The sequence below is a fragment of the Ambystoma mexicanum genome, chromosome 1p, assembly GCF_040938575.1.
Source record: "Ambystoma mexicanum isolate Mex_15411 chromosome 1p, UKY_AmexF1_1, whole genome shotgun sequence".
Classification (NCBI taxonomy): domain Eukaryota; kingdom Metazoa; phylum Chordata; class Amphibia; order Caudata; family Ambystomatidae; genus Ambystoma; species Ambystoma mexicanum.
The window spans coordinates 244,887,731-244,911,704 of NC_090921.1; the positions used below are offsets into that span (position 1 = coordinate 244,887,731).

Consider the following 23,974-nt stretch of genomic DNA (forward strand, 5'->3'; position numbering starts at 1 on the left):
TGTGTGCCCTGCATTGTAATTTGCTCATGGTGCTGATGTCTTTATATGTTTGTATGCCATCTTTGTTTTTCTGAGCAAGATGTCTCCTAAAATTCCGACACAGCAAAATGACTCTGGGCAATTTGAGACTTGAATTTTTGCACACATGTATGCATATATTTATAGTATTACTTTTATACAATTGTAAGTACAAGGCATATGTGTATGCATTCTGTCCTTTCCATGTTTATAAATGAAAAGTAGCCAAGTTGACATTGGTTACAGCTGTTAGGCTGAGGATGCTCTGCTATATTTCTGTCTTCAAAACAACCTTACACAAAATATAATTCTGTCATCCATGCTTGTGTATTAAGGCTTGGATAGATGGGTTCTATGTCGTTTGCCGACAGAAGTTTTTCCGATCGAATTTTTACTGAGAAATTCGCTCAAAAAAACGACATTTTTTGTTTGAGGCGAGTCCCAATCCATTTGCCTATATTTGTATACCTACCCTCAACCCCCTCCATACCACTTCTACGCTCTGGTCATTTAGCCACATGCCTGAGATTATTATCTCAACTATGGACTACTGCAACCCACTTATGAGGAAGCACCAAGTCTGTGATGTCACAATTTGAGCTACTTCAGAACAATATTGCCCATTCTATAATCAATTCTCCATCGCACTCAGGCCTCTTATATCCTAAATACTCTTCAATAGATCCCGATATTTGCATGCATCAGATTCAAAGAAGCCTCTTTGGTTCAGTAAAGCCCCCATGGGAACTCCCCCTCTATTCATTAACTATATTCCTTCCACGTCCCTTGAGTGTGTGAATGCTTCTAGGCTGCTAGCACCAGACTTAATCCTAAAATCGAGCAGGAGGAAAAAACCTCAGTACGTTGTGCAAAAATAACAACCCACCATCGTTCTTCAAACATGAGCACAATTTGCTGTTCAGGAAATGGTAAACACACCTCTTTCAACTACACTAATTAAACTAACTGTATGGACCTCATGGTTATAAATACCCAATGACAATTGCAAGCGTAGTGGTACGATTTAGAAAAAAGTGTCCTATTATGTATTCCATGCTGTTTTTTTTTATCAGTAACATAATTTGACATTTTTACTGTGCTGCCGAATTCCAAGTCTGGAGCTAAAGTGCAGGTTTCACCTCAAGCAAAGTGCTGGGAGTAAAACCTCCACTTTATCTTCAAAAACTGGATTCAGTGCACGGTATTACCACATACAGTAAACCCACCGAAAATTCCCATGAGTCCTATGGAGTCCAAAAAATAGGGATTTAGACCACCCTTCAACCACTCGTAAACCTGTGGTAATGTTATGGGACAAAGTGGTGGTAACGGTAAATTTGTTTGGTGGTAAATCGGCAGTCAATCTACAGACCTACTGCCAAACTCAAAATGAGGCCGCTATATCTTTATTTTTTGATCTGCTAACTGAACTGTATTAACCAACTCTTTAGAATCTCAGTACTTTAATACCATTTGGTCCGTTGTGCAATATAAGAAGCATTTGACATAACATGCCATAACACAGCATAAGATGAGAAGTAGTGTCACTCACTTTTTCATTGACTTTTAGCACGCAGACGTATGAGTAACCGGGTCAATACAATTATTTTGGTGCCCTGGCAGAGCCAATCTCAAGAGCAATTTTCTGGTCCAGCAGCTGCTGAGCCCCAAGGAACTTAAAGCACAGAACATTAAAGGCTAGGATCGCCACACTCTGGTGGGCACCACTGAGAAACAGAAAGTGTTCCTACCTGCAGCTCCTTCTCAAGGCTCGTTGAAGCTCCCAGACTGTAGGACACCATCTCATCCGTAACTGGGAAGTTGACAGGAATTTTGGTGCACCTCTTGATCAGCGTGGGGTCAGCACCATTCAGGTACTGGTACCCAAAGAATGCGTCTTCTTTCCAGTGTTGAGACACATACTCTGAGGGACAAGGAGAAGAAAGGGTTAGGAAAAGATTGCATCCAGCTGGAGGAAAGTTCTTCCAGGACATATCTTCTGAAGACCAATTTCACAGGAATCCCAATTTTGACGCTGCCCAACTTGTGGTGTTACAATATTTAGCTTTATTTATAAATCCCATTGAGTGTCGGGGTAAATCGTGCTACTGTTTAACCTTTTGCGCATGGATGGACCACTTAATTTCATTAGACAGCATTAACTTCCAGCTCCTCTCTACTTGCTTGCTCACTTTTCACTACTAAATGGTGCACATATACCAATCCAGGAAGGAACCTTCACTTTAACAATGCACTGCATATCAAATGACCACACCTGTAATTTCCCAAAAGTACAACTTTATGCAACAAGTAACAAACCATATTAAATGCTACTGTCTTTTCAGTGGTTAAAGCCAAACAATTCAAGTAGTCCAGTTAAGGTCCATCGTGGCAAAGACTAGGCAATAGGTCTGTTGAGATGATATTTGGAATTGCCCAATTTCAGTCGGTGGGCATGGAAAGCTACAATATAAAAGATCTTTCCTCCCAGCCTCATCACGTCCAGACAATTTCTGTTGAAGATGCCATGCCTTATTTGATGGTTCTTAAGAGGTTAAGCTTGCCAATCCATTAGGTTTTAGTAATTTCAAAATCAATAAATTGTCTCACTACTGGGGAAAAAGGCAAATATAACAAAGAAAGAGGCAGCCCTACTAGGCCTTGTGAGCATTCAGAGCATGCAGAGGGAGAGAGGGGTGGGGGCGTTAAGTGCTAGGAGTACAGGAGGAAGTAAGTTGTAAACTGCTAAGTGACTGGCAGAGATCACTTGGTGAGAGTGTTCAACTGCCAATAAGTGCAGTTCTTTGGTAGCACAGGCCAGTGGGCGGCTAAGGCAAGTGCTAGGAGTGGGCAGAGGCTGAAGGTGATTGTAGGTGGCAGGCCAGGACCTAGGTGGACACAGAAGGGTGGGGAGGAGGTGAAAAGGAAAGTCTTGAGGAGCTTCCGGAATTTGAGAAGATCTGGCTCAAGATGAAGAGGAAGGCGGACGCTGTACCTTACGAGGGAGCCAGTTGAGGAAAGATCGTCTACCAGCTCACTGTATAGCGAATCGCTTGAAACGCAGAGAGTTGGTCCTGGAGGAACCACAGGTACATATTAGAAAGCTATGGCAGCTTGACAAGTGCAGTTTGGTATAATCACCAGGGCACGAATTTCTCTAGTGCAAAACAATATAATCTTTGATGCATTTTAGCACCAGGGTAAAGTTTGCCCTAGTGCTAATACCATTCCATATTAGCAATAGGGTAAACTTTGCCCTGTTGCAAAAAGGCAGTGAAAATGTATCTTACAACATACCAAACTGCACTGTGCAATGTTTTTCTAATATGTCTCCGTAAATAGGGTAAACCTTTGCTCTAGTGCTAATGCCAGCCACTTTAGCACTTGCGCAAAGTTTCCACATATGTACATGACACCCATCCCACAGAGGTTGAAGGCACAGGAAGCTGCTTTGCCATTCGTGGGACAGTGTGCCCAACCCTGCGATCGCCCATTTCTTTAATGCACATGTGCATTGGTAGGTGTTTTATTGTCTAGGCTATGCAGGTGTGGGATAAAATATAGCCCCTGAATGTCAGAAATAAACAGGCCATGCCAGTATTTAAGAGTGAAGCTGGCTGGTGCTATCCATTGGAAAATGCAGGCCAGTCCAAAACACTTTTTCCGACTTAAGGCCTAGTGCCATTGAAAGAAATGGTCCTAGTTAAATTCTACTAAAAAAGGCAAGTGCTTAAGTGGAGAAAGACACTTTCCACAAATGAAGAGATTTAACTGGAAAGACCTACGTGGATAATTAAGGGGACAGTTTCCCATGTTAAATAATGGCCTATGCTTGGACAATACCGAAGGGATACTCATGCCGTTTCAACTGTTATATTAAAGAAATACATTACACATGGACAGATTTAAATAACGCAGCAGTACATATGGGGTGAAAAGCAATAGCTGTGCATTTGAAACCTAAAAAGGAGGGCTGATGCCTTTCATTTCAGAATTAGTTGAATGACAGACTGCTTTCATCCAGTAATAAGACTTGATTTTAGCACATCAAAATGACATTTGCAATAGAAAGGACTATTACGTTTTTCCATAAAGGAACACTGATGACCTGTGCTGAGTATGGCCTATTTTGTGTGCAGGAGATTGTTTCAATGACCTCTGTTCACATATTGTATAAAGAAAAGATTTTATTGTCAACAGGCCCTGGTGCAGTATTAAAAGTTACATGTGCACGGTGGGTAAATGTAATATGCTAAATATAATATGCTAGACTTTCAGAATGGTAAATGGCAACCTGTTTTTCTCGGAGCTGAAATCCCCCCACTGAACTGTGGGCTGAAAGGGCTGACTAGTGTATCTGGATCCGGACCTTGCAGCCCTTTGGTTGATGCATACCAGGAATGCCAGGGTGGTTTGAAGTAAATGCTTAAATATACAGAGAAAGATCGCTGATAGCGATAGCACAACCAAAAGAAACTATAAAGGTCAGGTTCCCCATTAATGGTGCATTAGCTCTGAACATAGACCCTTTGAAAATCTGAACTCAAGACCTTTGGGGCTGGTCCCACCAAGGAAACCAGTTTGGCTGACAATTTAAATACTAAGATATACAAAGTAGATTGAAATGATGGGAGTTGCTAATAACATGTCCTGCAGAATAGACCTTAATGTCAGGCCTTCCCATAAAAAGTGCATTATCTCTGAATCAAGACCTTTGAAGCCAACAAGGGCAGAATCACATGGTCTGAAAGCCAGATGTCCTGTAAGTAGACTTGGGAAATGGAAACTTAAGGAATGGTTGGTAGATGAAACTTGCTGACACATGTAATGCATTGACATTGACTAACATGGAACACGTTTTCTCAAAAAGTGCAGCAGGTGTCCCACCAAGTTCATTCCGGGCTTATACTAAACAGTTTAGCAAACTCTCTTTACATTCTAAGCGCAAGTGTTGCCCCTGGGGTGCCCCAAGATTGCTTCAAACCATCAGCAATCACAGGGTTCCCAAAAGCCTCAAAAATAATAACGAGAGGGGAATAATGTGTGGCTGTGCGTTTCCCCAGTCATCACTTTCCACTCATTCATTGATGCTGGTCATGGAATGTTCGATTTATTTTGAGCACACATTTGAGTGGTTTAGGGGTGTCTTAATCACCCATATGTTAGTGCTAGAGATGATGCTGACCGAATACACCACAAACTGTTTCCATGGATTAATTCAAAGCAACTAAAACCAATAAGGGTGCCATATTAGTTTAAAGTGACACGGCTTCCTTTGCGTCACCACACATTGTGGCCTATTCCAGAAGGGCAGTCACCTACAGAGTGCTCCTACTCTGAAGCTGTGAAGAAAGGTTTAGCACGCATGTGAGCATTTCCACCACTTCTGTCATAGGGCAGAAGTTCACCCTGGCAATGGACCACCAGGCACTACTGTCGCTCTTCTGGAACACTCTGACAAAGATGTCTCCTCGCACTGAAAGATGGGGCAATCGCTTGCAAGAGTATGATTGACATTGTAAACCTCAAAGTGGGTGATCGGATTCTGGTGGATTACATCTCCCGACACCCATGAAAGAACACTCATGCCGCTGCAAGTTGTTGCCGAACAATGCATTCATAATGTAACCACAAATGCCCTCTCACCAGTGCTCTCGCTAGATAGAAAAGCGCTAATCGATGACCCATCATTAGTACTAGCTGTTGAACTTTCCAACACCAGCAAGTGGAAAGACTATTACAGAACTAGTACACCTGTAACGCTCACCTGGTTCCCACGGAGGCGCGGCGTCGAAGGCGCAGAACTCTGAAGATGGACAGGAAGGGCCCCTCTATTCTGGCTTCCCTGGCTCGTTGGATACCCTCCTGTGCGTGAAAAGGGAGTATTACCAACTGTGGAACAATGCTCAAGCCTCCCACTCCCTTCCAACCCTCCACAATTCCCCGTGAAGCCTCACCTTAGGGTTTGGAAGGATGAGCTCTCCATCCTGCTTCTGATGCAGGGGCGCGTTGAAACCCAGTTACTTCACTGGATTGAGGATTGATGGGAGTTCAGGTAAGCTTGACTGTTCAGGTAAGGCGCTGTAAAAGTTCTGTTCAAAAGTTCAAGCTTAATAATAATGTTCGTTGTCTAATTGCAGCAAGCGCTAATGCTTATGTCTTTTTCCCCTTAGGGGCCGGGGTTCGGAGTGCCGGAGATATGGCGCCGACCCGAAGTGAAACAGTTCTGGATGAGCGCTCAGGTAATGTCTTTGCATTCGCTCATTCAATGTCTTTGTCTTTTTTCCCCATGGGGGCCGGGGTCCGGAGATGCCAGGAAGCGGCAGGACCCGAAATGCAGTGGGAATAATCCAACAGGTAAGACTTAAAAGGAAACTGAGCTTTCCTTATTCCTTTTCTCCCTCTCACCTTTGTTCTTGTCTTTTTTCCTCTAGGCGCCGGGGCGTAGCTGAATCCGGAAGATCGCTGCTGAAGATGGAAGCGCCTTGCAAAGGTGAGTAAAATGCAGCGCTGCAGCGATCGAAACGAAATGCCTTTAAAATGATGTCTTCCTTTTCAGGGCCGTTGGAGAAATGACTCCGGGATGCAGATTTAGCAGGTAAGGGCTTTTCTTCTCCTATTCACTTCCTTTCTCCCCTTGCAGGGTGCTGGCAGGCGTGGCTGAAGTCAGGATGCAGGAGCTGACACGGTGAGCGTCCAGCTGCTAGGTGCAGAACAACGCGAAGCATGTGTGGCTGTTCGGGTGGGGTTTAAATAGCCTTGGAAGAAGTTCCTGGTATGTATCCTTCCACCAATCAGGTATGTATCCTTCCCTGACCACACCCGGGTGGTGAAGTAGTCCTACAGGTTAAGTAGTCCCATTCAGGCCTCAAGAGGGCCTGGATGAAGCAGCAAGGTCTGCATCAGGTAAGTGTGCACCCAAGCACAAACACATATCCTCTTCTATGAGCCTGGAGCCTAAGGCGCCAGGACTGGGGTCCGCTATTAGCCTGGCGCCTAAGGCGCCAGGACTGAGTCCAAAGGGCCCCGACTTGGGCCCGCTGAGACTTCCCTGGGGAAAATGATGTCTGCCTCTGGGGTTGCTGGGCCCGGCCTGGCTCCTTAGAGGTAGGCATCATGACAGTACCCCCCATCAAGGCCCCTCCCAAGGTATTTTCCTCCGGGGGTTTTGGTTTGTGCGGGAATCTTCGATGGAATCTTTGAATTAATCGTGGTGCGTGAACATAGTTACTGGGTTCCCAAGATCTTTCCTGAGGTCCATATCCTTTCCAATCAACAAGATAGAAGAGTTTCGACTTAACTATCTTGGAATCTAAAATGTCTTTCACTTCGAATTCTAATTCTCCATCAATTTGGACAGGGCCTGGGGGCTCAGACAGTCTGGTTCCAGGTTGTACTGGTTTTAAAAGAGATGCGTGAAAAACGGGATGAATCCGCATGTTGGATGGTAAATCGAGTTTAAAGGCCACTGGGTTGATAATAGCTTTGATGGGGTAAGGCCCAATGAATCTGGGACTAAAAGTTCGCTGACCCTTGAGGGGTAGATGTTTAGTTGCTAGCCATACCTGATCTCCTACTTGGTAAGGAGGAGTTTTACTTCGGTGCAAATCAGCGTTTTCTTTATACTTTTTCTTGGCTTGCTGTAAGTGGGTAGTAGCTTCTTTGAAGGCTTGGGTTATTGTGGAATGTAGGTGATTTACTGCAGGCATCTCCAGGGTCAGAGGTGGATCTAGGTCGGAGGTCCGAGGATGGTGACCATACAGGGTATAAAAAGGAGTCTGTCCGGTTCCAGAATGCACTGAATTGTTGTATGCATATTCTGCAATCCAAAGGATGTCCTTCCAATTCAACTCGGATTGGTGTAACATGCACTGCAGATATTGCTCGAGAGTCTGATTGGTTCTCTCGGTTTGTCCGTCGGTCTGGGGGTGGTGGCTGGTGGATAACCGCACGTCTATTTGTGCTAGTTGGCAACATTTCTTCCAAAAGTGGGAGATAAATTGACTCCCACGGTCTGAGACTAATATGGAAGGGAAACCATGTAACCGCACTATATTTTCCAGAAATTCCTTGGCCAAGGTGGAAGCTGACGGCAATCCTTTTAAAGGGATAAAATGGGTCATTTTGGAGAATAGATCCACTATTACGAGAATCGTGTTGTAACCACCACAAGGAGGCAGGTCAGTTATAAAGTCCATTGACAAGGTGTGCCAAGGTGCTGGTGGAATGTCCAAAGGTTGAAGTAGGCCGGCTGGCCTTTTCTTTTGACTCTTATTTTGGGCACAGATTCCGCAATACAACACAAATGACTTTATGTCTTTTCTCCAAGAAGGCCACCAGAAGTAGCGTTTGATCTTTTCTTCTGTTTTCGCGATACCGGGGTGTCCTTCCATTAATGATTCATGATGACGGGTAATGACAAGTTCCTGCAATTCTTTACTTGGCAGAAATAACCGCTCTTGGAAGTAGGGTAAATCATCCTTAACGGTGTAGTGAGGACCCTTTTGACTCCATTCCAGTAAGGCAGAAGAGTCAAAAAGCTGTTTTACTTGAGCTTGGATGTCCTCAATGGTTTGCAATGAAGTCAAGCCCAGAATTCTTTGTTCCGGTATGATTGGCACAGGTTCTAAACTCGAATTGGGTTCTTCCATGCCTATCCGGGATAAGGCATCTGCCTTACCATTCTTGCAGCCAGGGCGATAGGCAATTACAAAATCAAATTCCGCAAAGAAGCCCATCGGAGTTGTCGCGAAGATTGAGCTTTGGCCGTCTTTAAATACTGCAAATTTCTGTGGTCCGTAATTACGGTGATGGTGTGTCTTGCACCGAGAAGATAGTGACGCCAAGCCTTGAAAGCTGATTTAATAGCCAGTAGTTCTTTGTCGGTAATTGCGTAATTGAGTTCAGGTGGAGAGAATTTTCTGGACCAAAAGGCTACAGGGTGTAGTTGGTTAGTTTCTGGGTCTTTTTGCGACAGGACAGCTCCCATGGCCGAACTGGATGCATCGGTTTCCACGATGTAAGGGAGATCTGGGCGCGGGTGCTTCAATACAGGTGCAGAGGTGAATTTGGTTTTCAGGTCCTGAAAGGCTTGTTCAGCCTCAAGAGTCCATTCAAAGCGTTTATTTTTCTTTAGGAGAGCTGTGATGGGTTGAACAGTTCGAGAAAATTCCGGGATGAACCTTCGATAGAAATTGGCAAAGCCAAGCATGCTTTGCACTCCCTTCACAGAGCTAGGAGATGGCCATTTGAGAATGGCGTCCACTTTCCGCGAGTCCATTCGGATTCCTTGAGGTGTCAGGATGAATCCGAGAAACTCCACTTCTGTGGTATGAAAAACGCATTTTTCGAGCTTGGCAAATAATTTGTGCTGGCGCAATTTCTCAAGAACTGCCCTAACATGGTTTCTGTGATCAGATTCTGAGGAGGAATACACCAGGATGTCGTCAATATAAACGATGACACAAACATCGATAAGTTCCCGAAGAACATCATTCATGAAGTACTGAAAGGCGGCAGGTGCGTTGCACAAACCGAAGGGCATTACTTGATATTCGAAGAGCCCAAATTTGGTGCGGAATGCATTCTTCCACTCGTCGCCCTCTTTTATACGTACCAGGTGGTAAGCTCCTCAGAGATCTAGCTTGGTGTACACACGAGCATCTTTTACTTGGTCGATAAGCTCAGGTATCAGGGGCAAAGGGTAACGATTCTTAATCGTTATCTGATTTAGGGCGCGGTAGTCAATACAGGCCCTAAGGTCTCCTTCCTTTTTAGGTACGAAGAACAAAGCGGAAGAGACTGGTGACTTTGATGGGCGAATGAAACCATTGGCCAGGTATTTATCCAAATACTGGCGCAAATGCAGGTTCTCAGGTTCAGTAAGAGCATAAATCCTACTATAAGGTAGTTGTGCATTGGGTACCAAGTCGATTTGGCAATCGTAAGATCGATGGGGAGGTAAGGTGTTAGCCTGCTCTTTCTGAAAAACGTCTTGGAATTCTTGGTATTCAGATGGTAGCTGTACAGGGGTGGAAGTTACAGAGGCTAGACCCATAGCTGGATTCCTTGGGTAACAGGTTGGTTCACAATCAGGAAAAGTTATCTTCTTTGCTCGACAGTCTATTCTTGGATTATGTGTTTCTAACCAAGGAATTCCACGAAGTACTTGAAATTGTGGGGCCTTGATCACATCAAACACGATTGCTTCCCGATGTCCGTCCTGACCCACCAGAGTGATTTCAACTGTGGAATGCGTTACAGGCCCTGAGGCTATTTCGGTTCCATCAACTGTAGTAATTACATCTTGGGTTACTTTCGGGCGGAGAGGAAGCTTAATCCTGGAAGCCAATTCACGGTCTATGTAATTTCCAATAGCTCCACTGTCTATGTATGCTTTTATAGCATGCAACTGCTGAGGCTGTTTTGGGTTCACAAGCACCATTGGCATGACAAAATGCGAGGTCAAAGAGTTTGTTTTCAAGCTCGGCAAGCGGACCCCTACGCTTGTCGGGCTAGGTCGTTTCCCGAACCAGGTGTCAATAACTCGTTATCAGTGGCTCCAACCACCTTCTTGGGTGGTTTAACTGGACAACTTTGAAGAAAGTGACCGGAAGTTCCGCAATACAGACAAAGTTGCATTTGTCGCCTTCTCTCTCGTTCCTTCTGCGTTAATGGTCCTTTAACACTGCCAATTTGCATAGGTTCGGAAACTTCAGTACTCTTGGAGTTAACATGGGTCTTGATAGGTACTCTGGTTTCATACTTGAGCCGATCTGCTTTTCTATTTTGAAGTCTGTGATCAAGTTGAACCACTAAGTCTATGTAGTCTGCGCAGGCCTGGGGAGGATCTACTATCTGAGCTATAACATCTTTAAGCTCTCCGCGCAGGCCTCGATGAAACAATGTGATCCTTTTATTTTCAGGCCATCCGATTTCCACAACTAGTCTATTAAAGGTGGCGATATAGGACAAAAGATCCTGATTACCTTGTCGTAAGGATAGCAGTTCGTTGTCAAGGGCCTGTCCCTGCGAGTGTCGAGCGAACAATCTTTCCATGCTGGCCTGGAAGCCCTGGAAATCCCGGAGAATGGGATCATCCTGATTTACCAATGGAATAGACCAATCGGCAGCACAGCCACTGAGGTAAGATAGTACAAAGGCTACTTTGGTCTGGTCGTTGGGGAAGGCCCCGGGCCTGCATAAAAAAGTGTAAACGACATTGGTTCATAAAAACGGCATATTTCTTGGGATCCCCCGCAAAACGTTCCGGCGGGGCCAAAGGCATGTGTCCAGGTAGATTGATTTGTACCGGGTTATTCGAACCCATTGTTGTAGAAATATCTCCGGAAACAGGTAAAGGAGTGTGCTCTGCCTGGCCCTGCAAATAACCTTTTGGCCAGATCATCAGTTCTTTCCTTGGATAGGATTAGTTCCCTTCTGAGAGCATTAGTCTCCTGGCGGGCTGAGTGCACTTCTGCCCGTAATTCCCCTAAAGATGGGCCAGCTGATCTGTCTCGGAAATCTCCATAGCGCCAAGGTGGGAAATTGTGGTAAGGCTTCGCGTTCTGTAACGCTCACCTGGTTCCCACGGAGGCGCGGCGTCGAAGGCGCAGAACTCTGAAGATGGACAGGAAGGGCCCCTCTATTCTGGCTTCCCTGGCTCATTGGATACCCTCGTGTGCGTGAAAAGGGAGTATTACCAACTGTGGAACAATGCTCAAGCCTCCCACTCCCTTCCAACCCTCCACGATACCTCCTCCACGATTCCCCGTGAAGCCTCACCTTAGGGTTTGGAAGGATGAGCTCTCCATCCTGCTTCTGATGCAGGGGCGCGTTGAAACCAAGTTACTTCACTGGATTGAGGATTGATGGGAGTTCAGGTAAGCTTGACTGTTCAGGTAAGGCGCTGTAAAAGTTCTGTTCAAAAGTTCAAGCTTAATAATAATGTTCGTTGTCTAATTGCAGCAAGCGCTAATGCTCATGTCTTTTTCCCCTTAGGGGCCGGGGTTCGGAGTGCCGGAGATATGGCGCCGACCCGAAGTGAAACAGTTCTGGATGAGCGCTCAGGTAATGTCTTTGCATTCGCTCATTCAATGTCTTTGTCTTTTTTCCCCATAGGGGCCGGGGTCCGGAGATGCCAGGAAGCGGCAGGACCCGAAATGCAGTGGGAATAATCCAACAGGTAAGACTTAAAAGGAAACTGGGCTTTCCTTATTCCTTTTCTCCCTCTCACCTTTGTTCTTGTCTTTTTTCCTCTAGGCGCCGGGGTGTAGCTGAATCCGGAAGATCGCTGCTGAAGATGGAAGCGCCTTGCAAAGGTGAGTAAAATGCAGCGCTGCAGCGATCGAAACGAAATGCCTTTAAAATGATGTCTTCCTTTTCAGGGCCGTTGGAGAAATGACTCCGGGATGCAGATTTAGCAGGTAAGGGCTTTTCTTCTCCTATTCTCTTCCTTTCTCCCCTTGCAGGTGTTCCAGGGTGCTGGCAGGCGTGGCTGAAGTCAGGATGCAGGAGCTGACACGGTGAGCGTCCAGCTGCTAGGTGCAGAACAACGCGAAGCATGTGTGGCTGTTCGGGTGGGGTTTAAATAGCCTTGGAAGAAGTTCCTGGTATGTATCCTTCCACCAATCAGGTATGTATCCTTCCCTGACCACACCCGGGTGGTGAAGTAGTCCTACAGGTTAAGTAGTCCCATTCAGGCCTCAAGAGGGCCTGGATGAAACAGCAAGGTCTGCATCAGGTAAGTGTGCACCCAAGCACTTAAACCCATATCCTCTTTTATGAGCCTGGCGCCTAAGGCGCCAGGACTGGGGTCCGCTATGAGCCTGGCGCCTAAGGCGCCAGGACTGAGTCCAAAGGGCCCCGACTTGGGCCCGCTGAGACTTCCCTGGGGAAAATGATGTCTGCCTCTTGGGTTGCTGGGCCCGGCCTGGCTCCTTAGAGGTAGGCATCATGACACACCTGAGGATGAACAAAGAAGGGACAACGAGAATGGGCAAGATCCATGCAGAGCTGGCTGTCTCGGATCGACCAATACTATTGAGAGGCTGATGACTGGTCGCCCGGGATCCCTACGAAGGAGAGTGGTACAAACTGCTCATGAAAGGCATCATGGGATCGGTAACACTATAAAGCACCTCGGGCAACAGGTGCTTACCATTTATGGATCGACTGGTTGATGAAATGGTGCATCACTGCATCCCCTGCCATTGCACAAAGAAAGCTGAACCTCCCATAGCGCTGCAGGAAAAGAGCATTCCTGAAGGGCCATGAAAGATTTGCTTTGGGCTTCTACTGGTCTATGGAGGATGGTGAATACTTGCTGGAGGCTAATAATGAGTTTTCTTGGTTTCCTGTGGTCAAGCAGATAGCCACAACTGCATTTGCCCACATAGCAGGAGTGGTAGACGAGATATTCAGTGAATGGGGAATCCCTCATACTGTGAACACAGACAAAGGACCCCTATTCAATAGAATGATTTCAATAGATTTACATGGCACATGGGGTTTCGAAAATAGAAGATTACACCCCTGTGATAGCAAGCCGCTGGAAGGGCTGAGGTTTGTCAAGAGGACAATTAAAAAAGCATTGATTGAATAGATGTCCATCCAGCAGGCACTATGTAGGATGTTATGTCACTATAGAAATACCTTGCTTGCCGATACAGGGAGGACACCAGCGGATCTCCTACCATCCAGGGACCCGATTATGCAGAATTCACCCAGGAACGAGAGCAGGAGATGGAGAAGTTCAAAGGAGAGATACTTAGATGAAATTTCTGATGAGAAACAGTCGGACCAACGGAGAGGAGCCAGGCCCAAGGGGTTTAACATAGGTGAGGAAGCATAGGTGAAACAACGGCCAAAGAAGACCGATTCAAGATACGCACCAACACCGTTCAACATGACTGAAGGAACAATGGTGATGGTCCAGAAGGATTCCCAGGTGATAACCAGGAACGCATCCCATTTTAGGAATGGAGAAGGTATAAGTGACGAAGAAAGGGAAGAGACAACAGAGCATGAACAACTGCCTGGTGGATCGGATAGAGAAGTGAGTGATGGGAAATAGGATTGAGTACTAATGCTGCCGGATTGTGTCAGACCTCAGGGGATGCTAAAGAAGCCAAGACGACAGGTGGAGGATATCCGACAGACCAAAGATGATATGTGATGGGGTGATGTCATAGGTCACAACCAGTGGGGCATCAGTCCTTTAAGCATGGTCCTGTGAACAGGGGATCACGTGGAAGGGGGCCGAGTGAGGGGATGGAAGAGGGGCATCAGTGTGAGGGGAAGGAGAGAGAAGGTTAATAAAGCGATGTCCTCCTGACCTGGTGTTTGTTCAACTCCAAATGGGTAACAGTTTATACCATCTTTCCCATTCTGTAAATGTTCCAGCTTTCAATGAAAAGGGTGCTTGCTTTAGGTACGGGTGTCAGACTGGCCAACTCAGTCACGAAATTGCATTGCTGTGTTACTGCGGTGCCACTGCTAGGCTAGGCCAGGGGTCTGTACCTTGCGGCTCCCCAGATTATGTGGACTGCAGTTCCCATGATACCTTGCAATTCACTATAGTCGATAAGGTTGACGGGAGTTATAGTCCAAAACATTTGCGAGCCAAAGGCTGCTCTGTGCACTAAACCTACCTGAAGTTTCCGTTTTTAGGGTCCAATAAACCCTCTTGAGTTCATCAAAGGATTTCCAGGATTCCTTGCGTCCATCAAAGCCTTTCAGTTTTATCGCGATGGCTCTGTAAACATGAGAGGAGGTGCAGTTATTGACTGGAAATACATCAGACGAGTCATAAAATATCAGAAAATGTTATACTAAACATTAAGTTTACCAACATGTTGTGCTTGCTAACATCAGCCTTAGGGCACACAGCAGCATTTTATTAAACTTTAAGCACAGCCTAATAGGCAGATTAGATACTAAAATGCACTGCTTCTTAAACCTGCAATGAAAGACCCACCACCAGGTAGCCCTCCAGGGTTCACCGACCAAGGTGAATGCCTATTCAGCATCCACCATAAATCAAGCAGCTAAAATGTTAGGTTAACTTTGTTAAAGTATTGAGAAAAGATGTTTTATGAAGTAGAATTACCAGGAATTAAACCAGCTTGATCGGGTGCATGCAAAGTAGTAGTCTAAAAAGACTGCCAACTGTCTTATGTTTCGATAGGAACATTAAGACCTCTCTGCTAGATGCTGGTAGACTACCAGATTCTAAAATGATCGCTCTGCTAGATGCCGGTAGACTACCTGATTCTAAAATCATTAAGATATCTCTGCTAGATGCCAGTAGACTACCTTATCCTAAGGAGTTATTAATCCTAGCCAATAAATGTGAAAAATGTTAAATCACAAAAACGATGTATAGAACCTCACTCGGAACATTTGACCATTTGATATTGAGAGATGGGTAAAGGGACTTCTAAATGGGAAAGAAGGTGACATGTATTGCATTATCTCAAGCTTAGGAGTCGCCACCAGGGACCGAAATGTCAACAGGCTTACATACAGATCTCACAACATGTTAAAGCCAGCCATGGGGTGTATGGACTATCTTGCAGCCATCTTCCTGCAGACAATTGATCTCTCGCTCAGCAGTTAAGCAAAAATCCTCCAGCAAAGACTTAAGGCCACTGAACATTCCATGGTCTCCAGAGGATTCATATATGGTTTGAAACAACTTCAAATTGGTTTCCAAGCTTGTCAAAGTATTTGTGAGAGCAAAATACTCTAGCTTCACCCGATTTGCCAGAGCCCCTCAAGTAGGCTTTAAACGTTTCCTGTAGCCTCTTCCTAGAGCAGCTAACTAGAGCTATGTAGTCCTCTTTTTAGGGGCTTTGTGGGTGAGGACAAATATATGTAAAGAACGCAATATCCCACAGACCAGCTTCCTTCCTTTCTGTTATTAGTGAGTTCTCAAATGCCCTTTGAGATAGTCATGTCATACCCTTTCATCATAAATGAGGGCAAGTAACCATGGATTATCACAAAATATACTCATGTTTTAATATTTATCAAAATTTAAAAAAATCAATAGTACATATATTTAAAAACACAATGACATAGTCATAATTCACTTTTGCATGAACATAACACATTTATACATATAACACATGTCACTCATATGGCAAAGAAGCACCTCTAATTAAGCCCCTTTTAGATCTTAGCCGTGAGCTACTGTATGGTTCTACTGGAATCCTACCTTATGAAACCCCCTTAAATGAGAGGGCAAAAACAATGTGCCTACAATTCAAACACACTGTTTCTAGCACCAATACTATTTTCTGGAAAATACACACTAGTCAATTCAAATTGCATTCCTTATTGGTGCTGTCCTCAGGGCACTAATTCTGATTTTCATGGACTCACATTCATTGTGAGACCTCACAAGATTTTGCCATCTTTCTGACATTTCCTTTTGTGTCCCACCATGTCCGGATGTTTGCCTTCTTTATGTGTATCAATTCACGTGGTCTTTTTAGTCAGGTGATACGCTGCCATCAGAAGCAATCTGTGGGCTAAGCCGTTGGCCACTACAAGGCCTCGAGAGGATTAGGTTCCTAGGAGACGAACGCTACATAGACGTTTTGGAGCCAAGACACTGATACGCGTACCGCACGCCACGTCTCCTAAGAACAGTCCCCGGGATAGCGACTGCATTAGTATCTGCAAACGAGGTGACAGAATACATCAAGCCATTCTGAATTGATACACCTAAAGAAGGCAAACATCAGGACATGTTGGGACTCAAAAGGAAATGTCGGAAAGATGGCAAAATCTTGTGATGTCTCACGATGAATGCAAATCCATGAAAAAGTGCCCTGAGGACAGCACCAATAAGGAATGCAATTTGAATTGACTAGTGTGCATTTTCCAGAAAATAGTATTGGTGCTAGAAACAGTGTTTGAAGTGTAGGCACATTGTTTTTGCCCTCTCATTTAAGGGGGTTTCATTGGGTAGGATTCCAGTAGAGCCATTAACTAGCTCACAGATAAGATCTAAAAGGGGCTTAATTAGAGGTGCTTCTTTGCCATATGAGTCACATATGTGTTATATGTATAAGTGTGTATGTTCATGCAAAAATGAATGACTATGTCATTGCGTTTTTAAATATATCTACTATTGATTTTTGTAATTTTGATAAATATTAAAACATGAGTATATTTTGTGATAATCCATGGTTACTTGCCCTCATTTATGATGAGTGTATGGCATGACAATCTCAAAGGGCTTTTGAGAACTCACTAATAACAGAAAGGAAGGAAGCTGGTCTGTGGGATATTGCGTTCTTTGCCTCTTCCTAGAGGCCATTGAGAGTGGGATCCTCTTAAAAAAAGAAAATCAGACAGAACTGATTGAAAGAAAGGGAAAGAAAGATACATTACAAATGCCATCTACTTTGAGCCAACAATACCGTCTTCAATGAATGTAGCAAACTCAAAGACACCTGATTTAGGGGAGTGGTGTAAGTGTTTGCGGATGGAATATGCAGAGTTTATACAATAATGAGCCTTTTCAGAAAAAAAGTAAAAGACAGATTAAAGAAAAACAGTGATGGAGAGATTATTAAAAAGAAATCACACAAAGCAGGGCGCTCACCAGACCAAATTTCCTAGAAAAGAAGCAACTCCATTGTCTCAATGACTACCTTAACTGAACGTTCATGCGGACGAGCTGTTCAAGCCGATTTATCCAACTTCGGATTAAGGATTACATTGAAATCACAGAAACAGTAATGGCGAGCAGGAGTACTTGGGCTAAGAGTAACCACCCCATCAAGCAAGTTTGAGTAAATCAAAATGGGGCCTTTATAAGTTGACAAGGAGCACTTAATCCACCCACAAAACCCGCAACCAATAAATACCCATCACGAGGGTTCAAGACTGATTCAGAAATTTGGAAAGCAAGAGAATGATCAATCAGAATCGCCATTCCAAGAGTGACTGCTGTGGTGTGAGAATGAGAGGTGGGGCCCCCACGACCATGCAGAAGCCCCCTTCCCAGCCAAGCTGAAGTGTGTATTTGAAGTATCCTGGGTTCTGGTGACCAGAGATGATGCTTGAGGCAAGTTATTATAAAAGGAAAAGTAGCTTTGTTATGTTTCAGGGTAAGCTATGAAGAGGGAGGTAGGAGCTATTTCATATGCATCCTCTTTCATGTTATCTCCCATACCTGAATAATCATCTGCCAGTCCTAGAACCTTGGAGCCCCAATGGGTTCCATGCTACCTCACTACATTACGCTGCCTGCATCAGTGCACTTGATGCAGGGCAGCTACAAACCAATACCAGATACTACAGTATTCTACATGAGGGCGACCTTCACGTGGTGTCCGGAAATGAAGACAGGGAATGAAGACAGAACCCATCTGTCTTTTAATAGGGCGATTAGGGCCTTTCCATGAAAGGAGCCTAAGTGTCAACGTAGGTAAAACGGCTTTGTGCTTTTAGTTCTGAAAACGAACATTGATGGGTAAATGATTTATTTTTAGCCACTAAACATCATTCTCAACATATTTTAGGACTGGTGCAGTTATATAAACATAGAATATGTGGGGAAACGGTTGGATAATGGCTGAAATCCCTGGATACCAGATACACTATCCATAACAAAAAATACCCAACATATCGAATTCACAATGAATAACAGAAATATCAAAATACACATCTACAATATAAGACAAAACACTGTTTTCTTCATACAATGAAGATATCAATGACCATCACTGCACAAGAGCATCCTGATCAAGATCAATCTGTTATTCTAAAATGTAAAAACCACAAATGTAATGTGTATACTCATTATTATATCGTTCATTGCCAAGACGGGCACACATTTCTGGTATTTTCTTCTCAATTTCGAAGCACATCATTTATTTTGCCACCCACAGCCGCACAGATGGGACGCAAGATGATTTACAAAGAAAGTAAAAGTGACATGTAAATAGCCAATCGGCGCTGGGGCAATTTTGTGAAATGTTAACATACCCCAGCACTGGAAATCTCCGGCACTTTTCCCATGCAGCCAAAAACAGCCAGTGAGCGCAAGCCCTCACCCATAAATCCAGAAGCAAAAGGAACCTATATAGGCAACTGCTAGAAGGGGCCATGGGTATTTCCCTTCACCCATCATCCTGCCCAAAAAACAGAACAAACTCGCAAACTAGAAACACCATTACACAGACCAGAAAACCAACAGTGTGCCAGTTTGCCCAGGAATAAGGTGCATAAGCATATAAAATAAAATATAAACAGGAAAGATTCACTTCTCCACGGCCTAAAAAGAAGTGGGAGACGAGGGTGATACATCCATGAATGTCACCAAAGAGGATTGGGGACTCTTCTGGGGTTTCTCTCCAGGAACACAATTACTTTTTTTTTTTTAAATGGTCTTTATTATTTTCCAGGTATCAACATCATCAAACATTGTAACAACTCCCCCACCCCCCACCTCCCCAACTGCCCCCCCTCCCTAGGGACACGTGTTTTGATTCGTGGATTACATTATGCATTAAAAATGTCCGTGACCTTGATGTTGTGTGGGCACCATTGTTCCATAAAGTCTGACTGGAGATACTCTAGGACTCCTCCCCATTCCTTAGCAAACCTGTCCCTCGTTACTTGGATTGTGTGAGTGACTTTTTCCATTTCCAGCTGCGCCCAGACTTTTTGAAGCCACATAAAAATCAGAGGGGTATCTTTCTTTTTCCAATTCTGGGCTATTGTTGTCCATGCCGCAATGAGAAGTCCCATAAAGCTTCTCCATTGTGCTTTATTGTATCTTCTTGCTGTGTCATCTCTTATTCCACACAACCAAACGCCCTCTCCCAGTTGTCCCACATCTGGAAATATTTTACCCATTTCTCCCTTAACTTCTTCCCAAAATGGCACTATTCCTTTGCAGGTCCACCAGGTGTGTTTCCACGTCCCCACCTCTCCACATTCCCTCCAGCATAGGTTCGAGGCTTTTGGGAACATTGTGTGAAGCCCCTCTGGGGTGTAGTGCCACTGTGTCACAATTTTAATCCACATTTCTCTTATTTGTGCTGATCTGGTCGTTTTGGGGATCAAAGTCCAAAGGTCCTCCCACTGTTTTCTTGTCGGTTCCGCCCCCAGAGTTCTGCTCCATTTGATCATGTATGACCACTTAATTTCCTCATCCTGTGTATTTATGAAGGAATATAAAGTCAATACCCATTTCTTTGCCCCTGAGTTGGTTGCGACGTATTTCTCAAACGGAGTGAGGGTTCTCGTTGCTGCCTTCGCAATGTCCGGGGATTTTAACCAGTGTTTGAGTTGTTCGTGTCTATATTTATCCGGTGTGGAGAATGATGAGCATGGGAGGCAGGATTAATATGATCTAAATTCATTGTTGATGAACATTTCCCCAATTGTCGTTATTCCCGCCTCCTCCCAGCTTTCATATGCCTCCTGTTCCATCCCCAGTGAAAACTGTGGATTCCTACATATGGGGGTAAATGGGCCTAGCGTGGTGGTCATTACACCCTTTCGTGTTTGGATGTACCACGCCTCCATCGTTGTTTTCATTATTTCGCTAATCCCTATGTTGGGGTGTCTGTGTTGTTTCTGTTTCCAGAGTAGTTCCACTAGCGGGGTTCTTGCCACTGCTCTGTCTTGTGCTGCCCAGATCGGTTGTGGATCGTCGCCCAGCCACTCCCGTAGCACTTTTAACTGGGCTGCTTGATAGTATTTCTGGAAGTGAGGGAGCGCCAGCCCACCCTCCCTGGTAGGTGTGGTAAAGATAGCCCTGGCCAGTCTCGGCATTTTCCCCTTCCACACAAAGCTTGTGATTATCTTCGACAGTGTTTTAAAAAATGATCTGGGTACCCCAACCGGGAGGGCCTCGAAATAGTATAGTAGCTTTGGGAGGATGGTCATCTTTACTGCTTGAATCCTGCCCCACCAAGAGATCAACAGGGGGTTCCATCCTTCTAAATCTCTACGGACCCTCCTGAGAATCTGCGGGTAGTTTTTACCATAAAGCTGCTCCACCCTGTGTTTTAGTGTTATTCCCAGGTATTTAATGCCTTCCGCTGCTATCTTGAGGTTGAGTGCTTTTGCTTCTCTTTCTATCTCCTCCCTGTCTCCCGGCAGAACTCGGATTTCCGATTTGTTCCTATTCATTTTTAGACCTGAGAGGACCCCAAAGTCTTCCAGCTCCCCAACCGCTGCTGCCAATGTTCGGCCCCGCTCCTCTAGTGCTAACATCATATCATCCGCGTATGCGGTTACCTTGTGTTGTATGCCTGCCATGTCTATCCCTTTAATATGTGTGGCTTCTCTTAATTTCATTAGTAGGGGTTCTAGAAAGATAGCGCATAATAACGGGGAGAGCGGACATCCCTGTTTTGTTCCACGGGATATAATACCTTTTCAGTAACCACCCCATTGATGGCCACTCTGCAAGTTGGGGCGTTATAGTTCGCTCTTATTCTTGCAATAAAGTGCTCCCCAAATCCCATGAGTTGCAGGGTTTTAAATAGCATGGACCATTCAACCCAGTCGAAGGCTTTCTCTGCATCTACTGCGAGTAGAATAGCCGGGGTTTGCTTCATGCCCATTTTTTCCACCAAGTGGATGATCCTTCTAAGGTTGTCGTGGGTTTGTCTTCCTGGGATAAAGCCCGATTGATCTAGATGTATTAGCTTTGGGAGAAGAGGGGAAAGTCTTGCTGCTAACATCTTAGTGTATATTTTGGCGTCAATATTTATTAGGGAGATTGGTCTATACGAAGCTGGTTATGAAGGGTCCTTCCCTGGTTTGTGAAATACTAGGACCTTCGCTTCGTTCATTGTGGGGGTCACGTTGCCACAATCTTTAAATGAGTTCAGAAGCCTGGTTAGGACCGGGATTAGCAGAACCTCATATTTTTTATAAAAATGGGGCCGTGTAGCCATCCGGACCTGGAGCTTTATTTAATGGTAGATCATTTATTGCTTTTTTAACTTCCTCTTCCTTAATAGGGACCTCTAAGGCCTGCTTGTCTGCTTCTGAGATTTGCGGGAAGGTGAGGGTTTTCAGATAAGTGTCCTGTGCGTCTACCTCCGGGTGGTCAGTGGAGTAACGTTTTTGGTAGTATTCTCTGAACACTTCCCCTATGTCCTGTGTACGCGTGAGATGTTCCCCTTTCGTGTCTGATGCTTTTTATCGTAATGTCTTTCTGTTTTGCGCGGAGTTGTCTCGCTAGTAGCCTATCTGCTTTGTTTGCTTTTATGTAGTATCTTTGTCTTAGGTACAGCAGACTCCTTCCGCTCCTTTTGTGCGTAGCAACTCTAGTTGGTCCTGAGTGTGTCTAAGCGTCTTCTTTAGTGCTCTAGTGGGTTGTGTCACGATTTGCCCTTGTAGTTCTGTTATGGACTTTTCCAGTTCCTTTTCCCACATATACCTGTTTCTCCTCTGTGATTTTCAGTGCCATTTTCTTCCCACGGATCACCGCTTTAAACGCCTCCCAGACTGTGCCCATAGATACTTCCCCTGTGTCATTTTGCGTGAAGTATTCTATCATTTCCCTGATGGATTCCCCCGTAACTGGGTCTTGGGTTATGTCCTCCGGTAACCTCCACCTCCATAGACCATTAGATTTCCCTGGAAGTTTCAGATCGAGCCACAGGGGTGCATGGTCTGATAGTGTGATTGCCCCCATTTCCAACCCCTGGATCTTGCCCATGAGCCCCACTGATGCCCAAAAGTAGTCAATTCTTGACATGGAGTTATGCACATGTGAAAATTATGTAAACCCTCTTTGCTCCCCCTTCAGTTCCCTCCACACATCATTTAGGGCTAATTGGTCCCTTTGTTGCTTGAGGCGTTTTGACGGTGCCCCGTGGCCATGTACACTCCCTGTGCTTCTGTCCAGTTGTGGGACCCATGCCATATTCAGGTCTCCCCCCAAAATCACCTCCCCCTTGCGAAGGTTTCTAGTTTTCCCAGGGTGTCTCTCAGAAAGCCATCCTGTCCCACATTGGGCGCGTATACTGATGCTAGAGTGATCCGCTGCCCTTCCAACACCACGTTAGTGAACGCATACCTTCCCTCCTTATCTGTGATGGCGTCCTCAAGTATGGCGTCCCTTCCATCCGTCACTGCTATCAGGACCCCCGATCTTTTTTCTGTTGTATTCGCCTGGGCCCAAATTTTAAATCCCCTTACACGGGTTTTCTGTTTGTCCTTTGCTCTGATATGAGTTTCTTGGAGGAGCAGGAGGTCCGCACCTTCCCTTTTGAGTAGTTTCTCCAGCATCACCCTTTTCGTGGGATGATTCATCCCCCTAATATTATATGTTACAATGCGGACCTTCCCCATTTAGTAAGGCACATGTTCATTGTACTGGAGTCCCCTTCTTTGCCGCTGCTCTAGTTTTTGTGTCCCCCTCCCCATTTCCCTTCCCCCTGAACTCACCCCCCCAACCAATAACCAAAAACCAAACAAGTTGCCCCCGAGCAGGGCGTGGGTTCCTACTGATGCCAAGGCGTTGCGCCCACAGCTCCCTGCCCTCCATCCTCTCGGGGGGAATTTTTGTGGGGGATCCTAAACCCCACATTACCGTCTGTCCTTACCAGATTCCTAGCCGATGGGTCCCTCCCGGGCCGCCGTCTCTGCCTCTCATGCAGCGGTTCTTGTTCTCACCGTCCCTTCACTGGTGCCTTGTGTGGCTGCCGTCAGGGTGCCCATGGCGTTCCTTTTCTCGTTCTCCGATCATGGCAGCTTCCTACAGCCTTCTCTTCCCGTGTTTGGCTTTTGTTTGATCGTTTCCAAGCCTTTTGGTTCTCCTTTGCTCCCCACTAGATGTTGCTTGATCTGCTTCCTCCCCGTCGTCCTGGAGCCCCATTATGTTGATGCCCTCTTCCCATGTGGTCGCTCCCATGTGAAGGTCAGCCCAAAAGGGAAGGTCCACTTATATCGGATTTCTTTTGCCACC

The 23,974-nt window shown here is 45.2% G+C and overlaps 1 protein-coding gene across 2 annotated transcripts in view; it reads right to left on the reverse strand.

Moving 5' to 3' along the window:
• The window catches only part of LOC138568674 (polyunsaturated fatty acid lipoxygenase ALOX15B-like), a 245,032-nt gene that overhangs the window by 117,052 nt on the left and 104,006 nt on the right, over positions 1-23,974 (reverse strand). For both annotated transcript variants that reach the window (XM_069646459.1, XM_069646458.1), the window contains exons 5-6: positions 14,670-14,773; positions 1,770-1,942 (exon numbers count right to left, since the gene is read on the reverse strand). In XM_069646459.1, the coding sequence (XP_069502560.1) occupies positions 1,770-1,942; positions 14,670-14,773 (277 nt within the window). The remainder of the gene's footprint in view (positions 1-1,769; positions 1,943-14,669; positions 14,774-23,974) is intronic.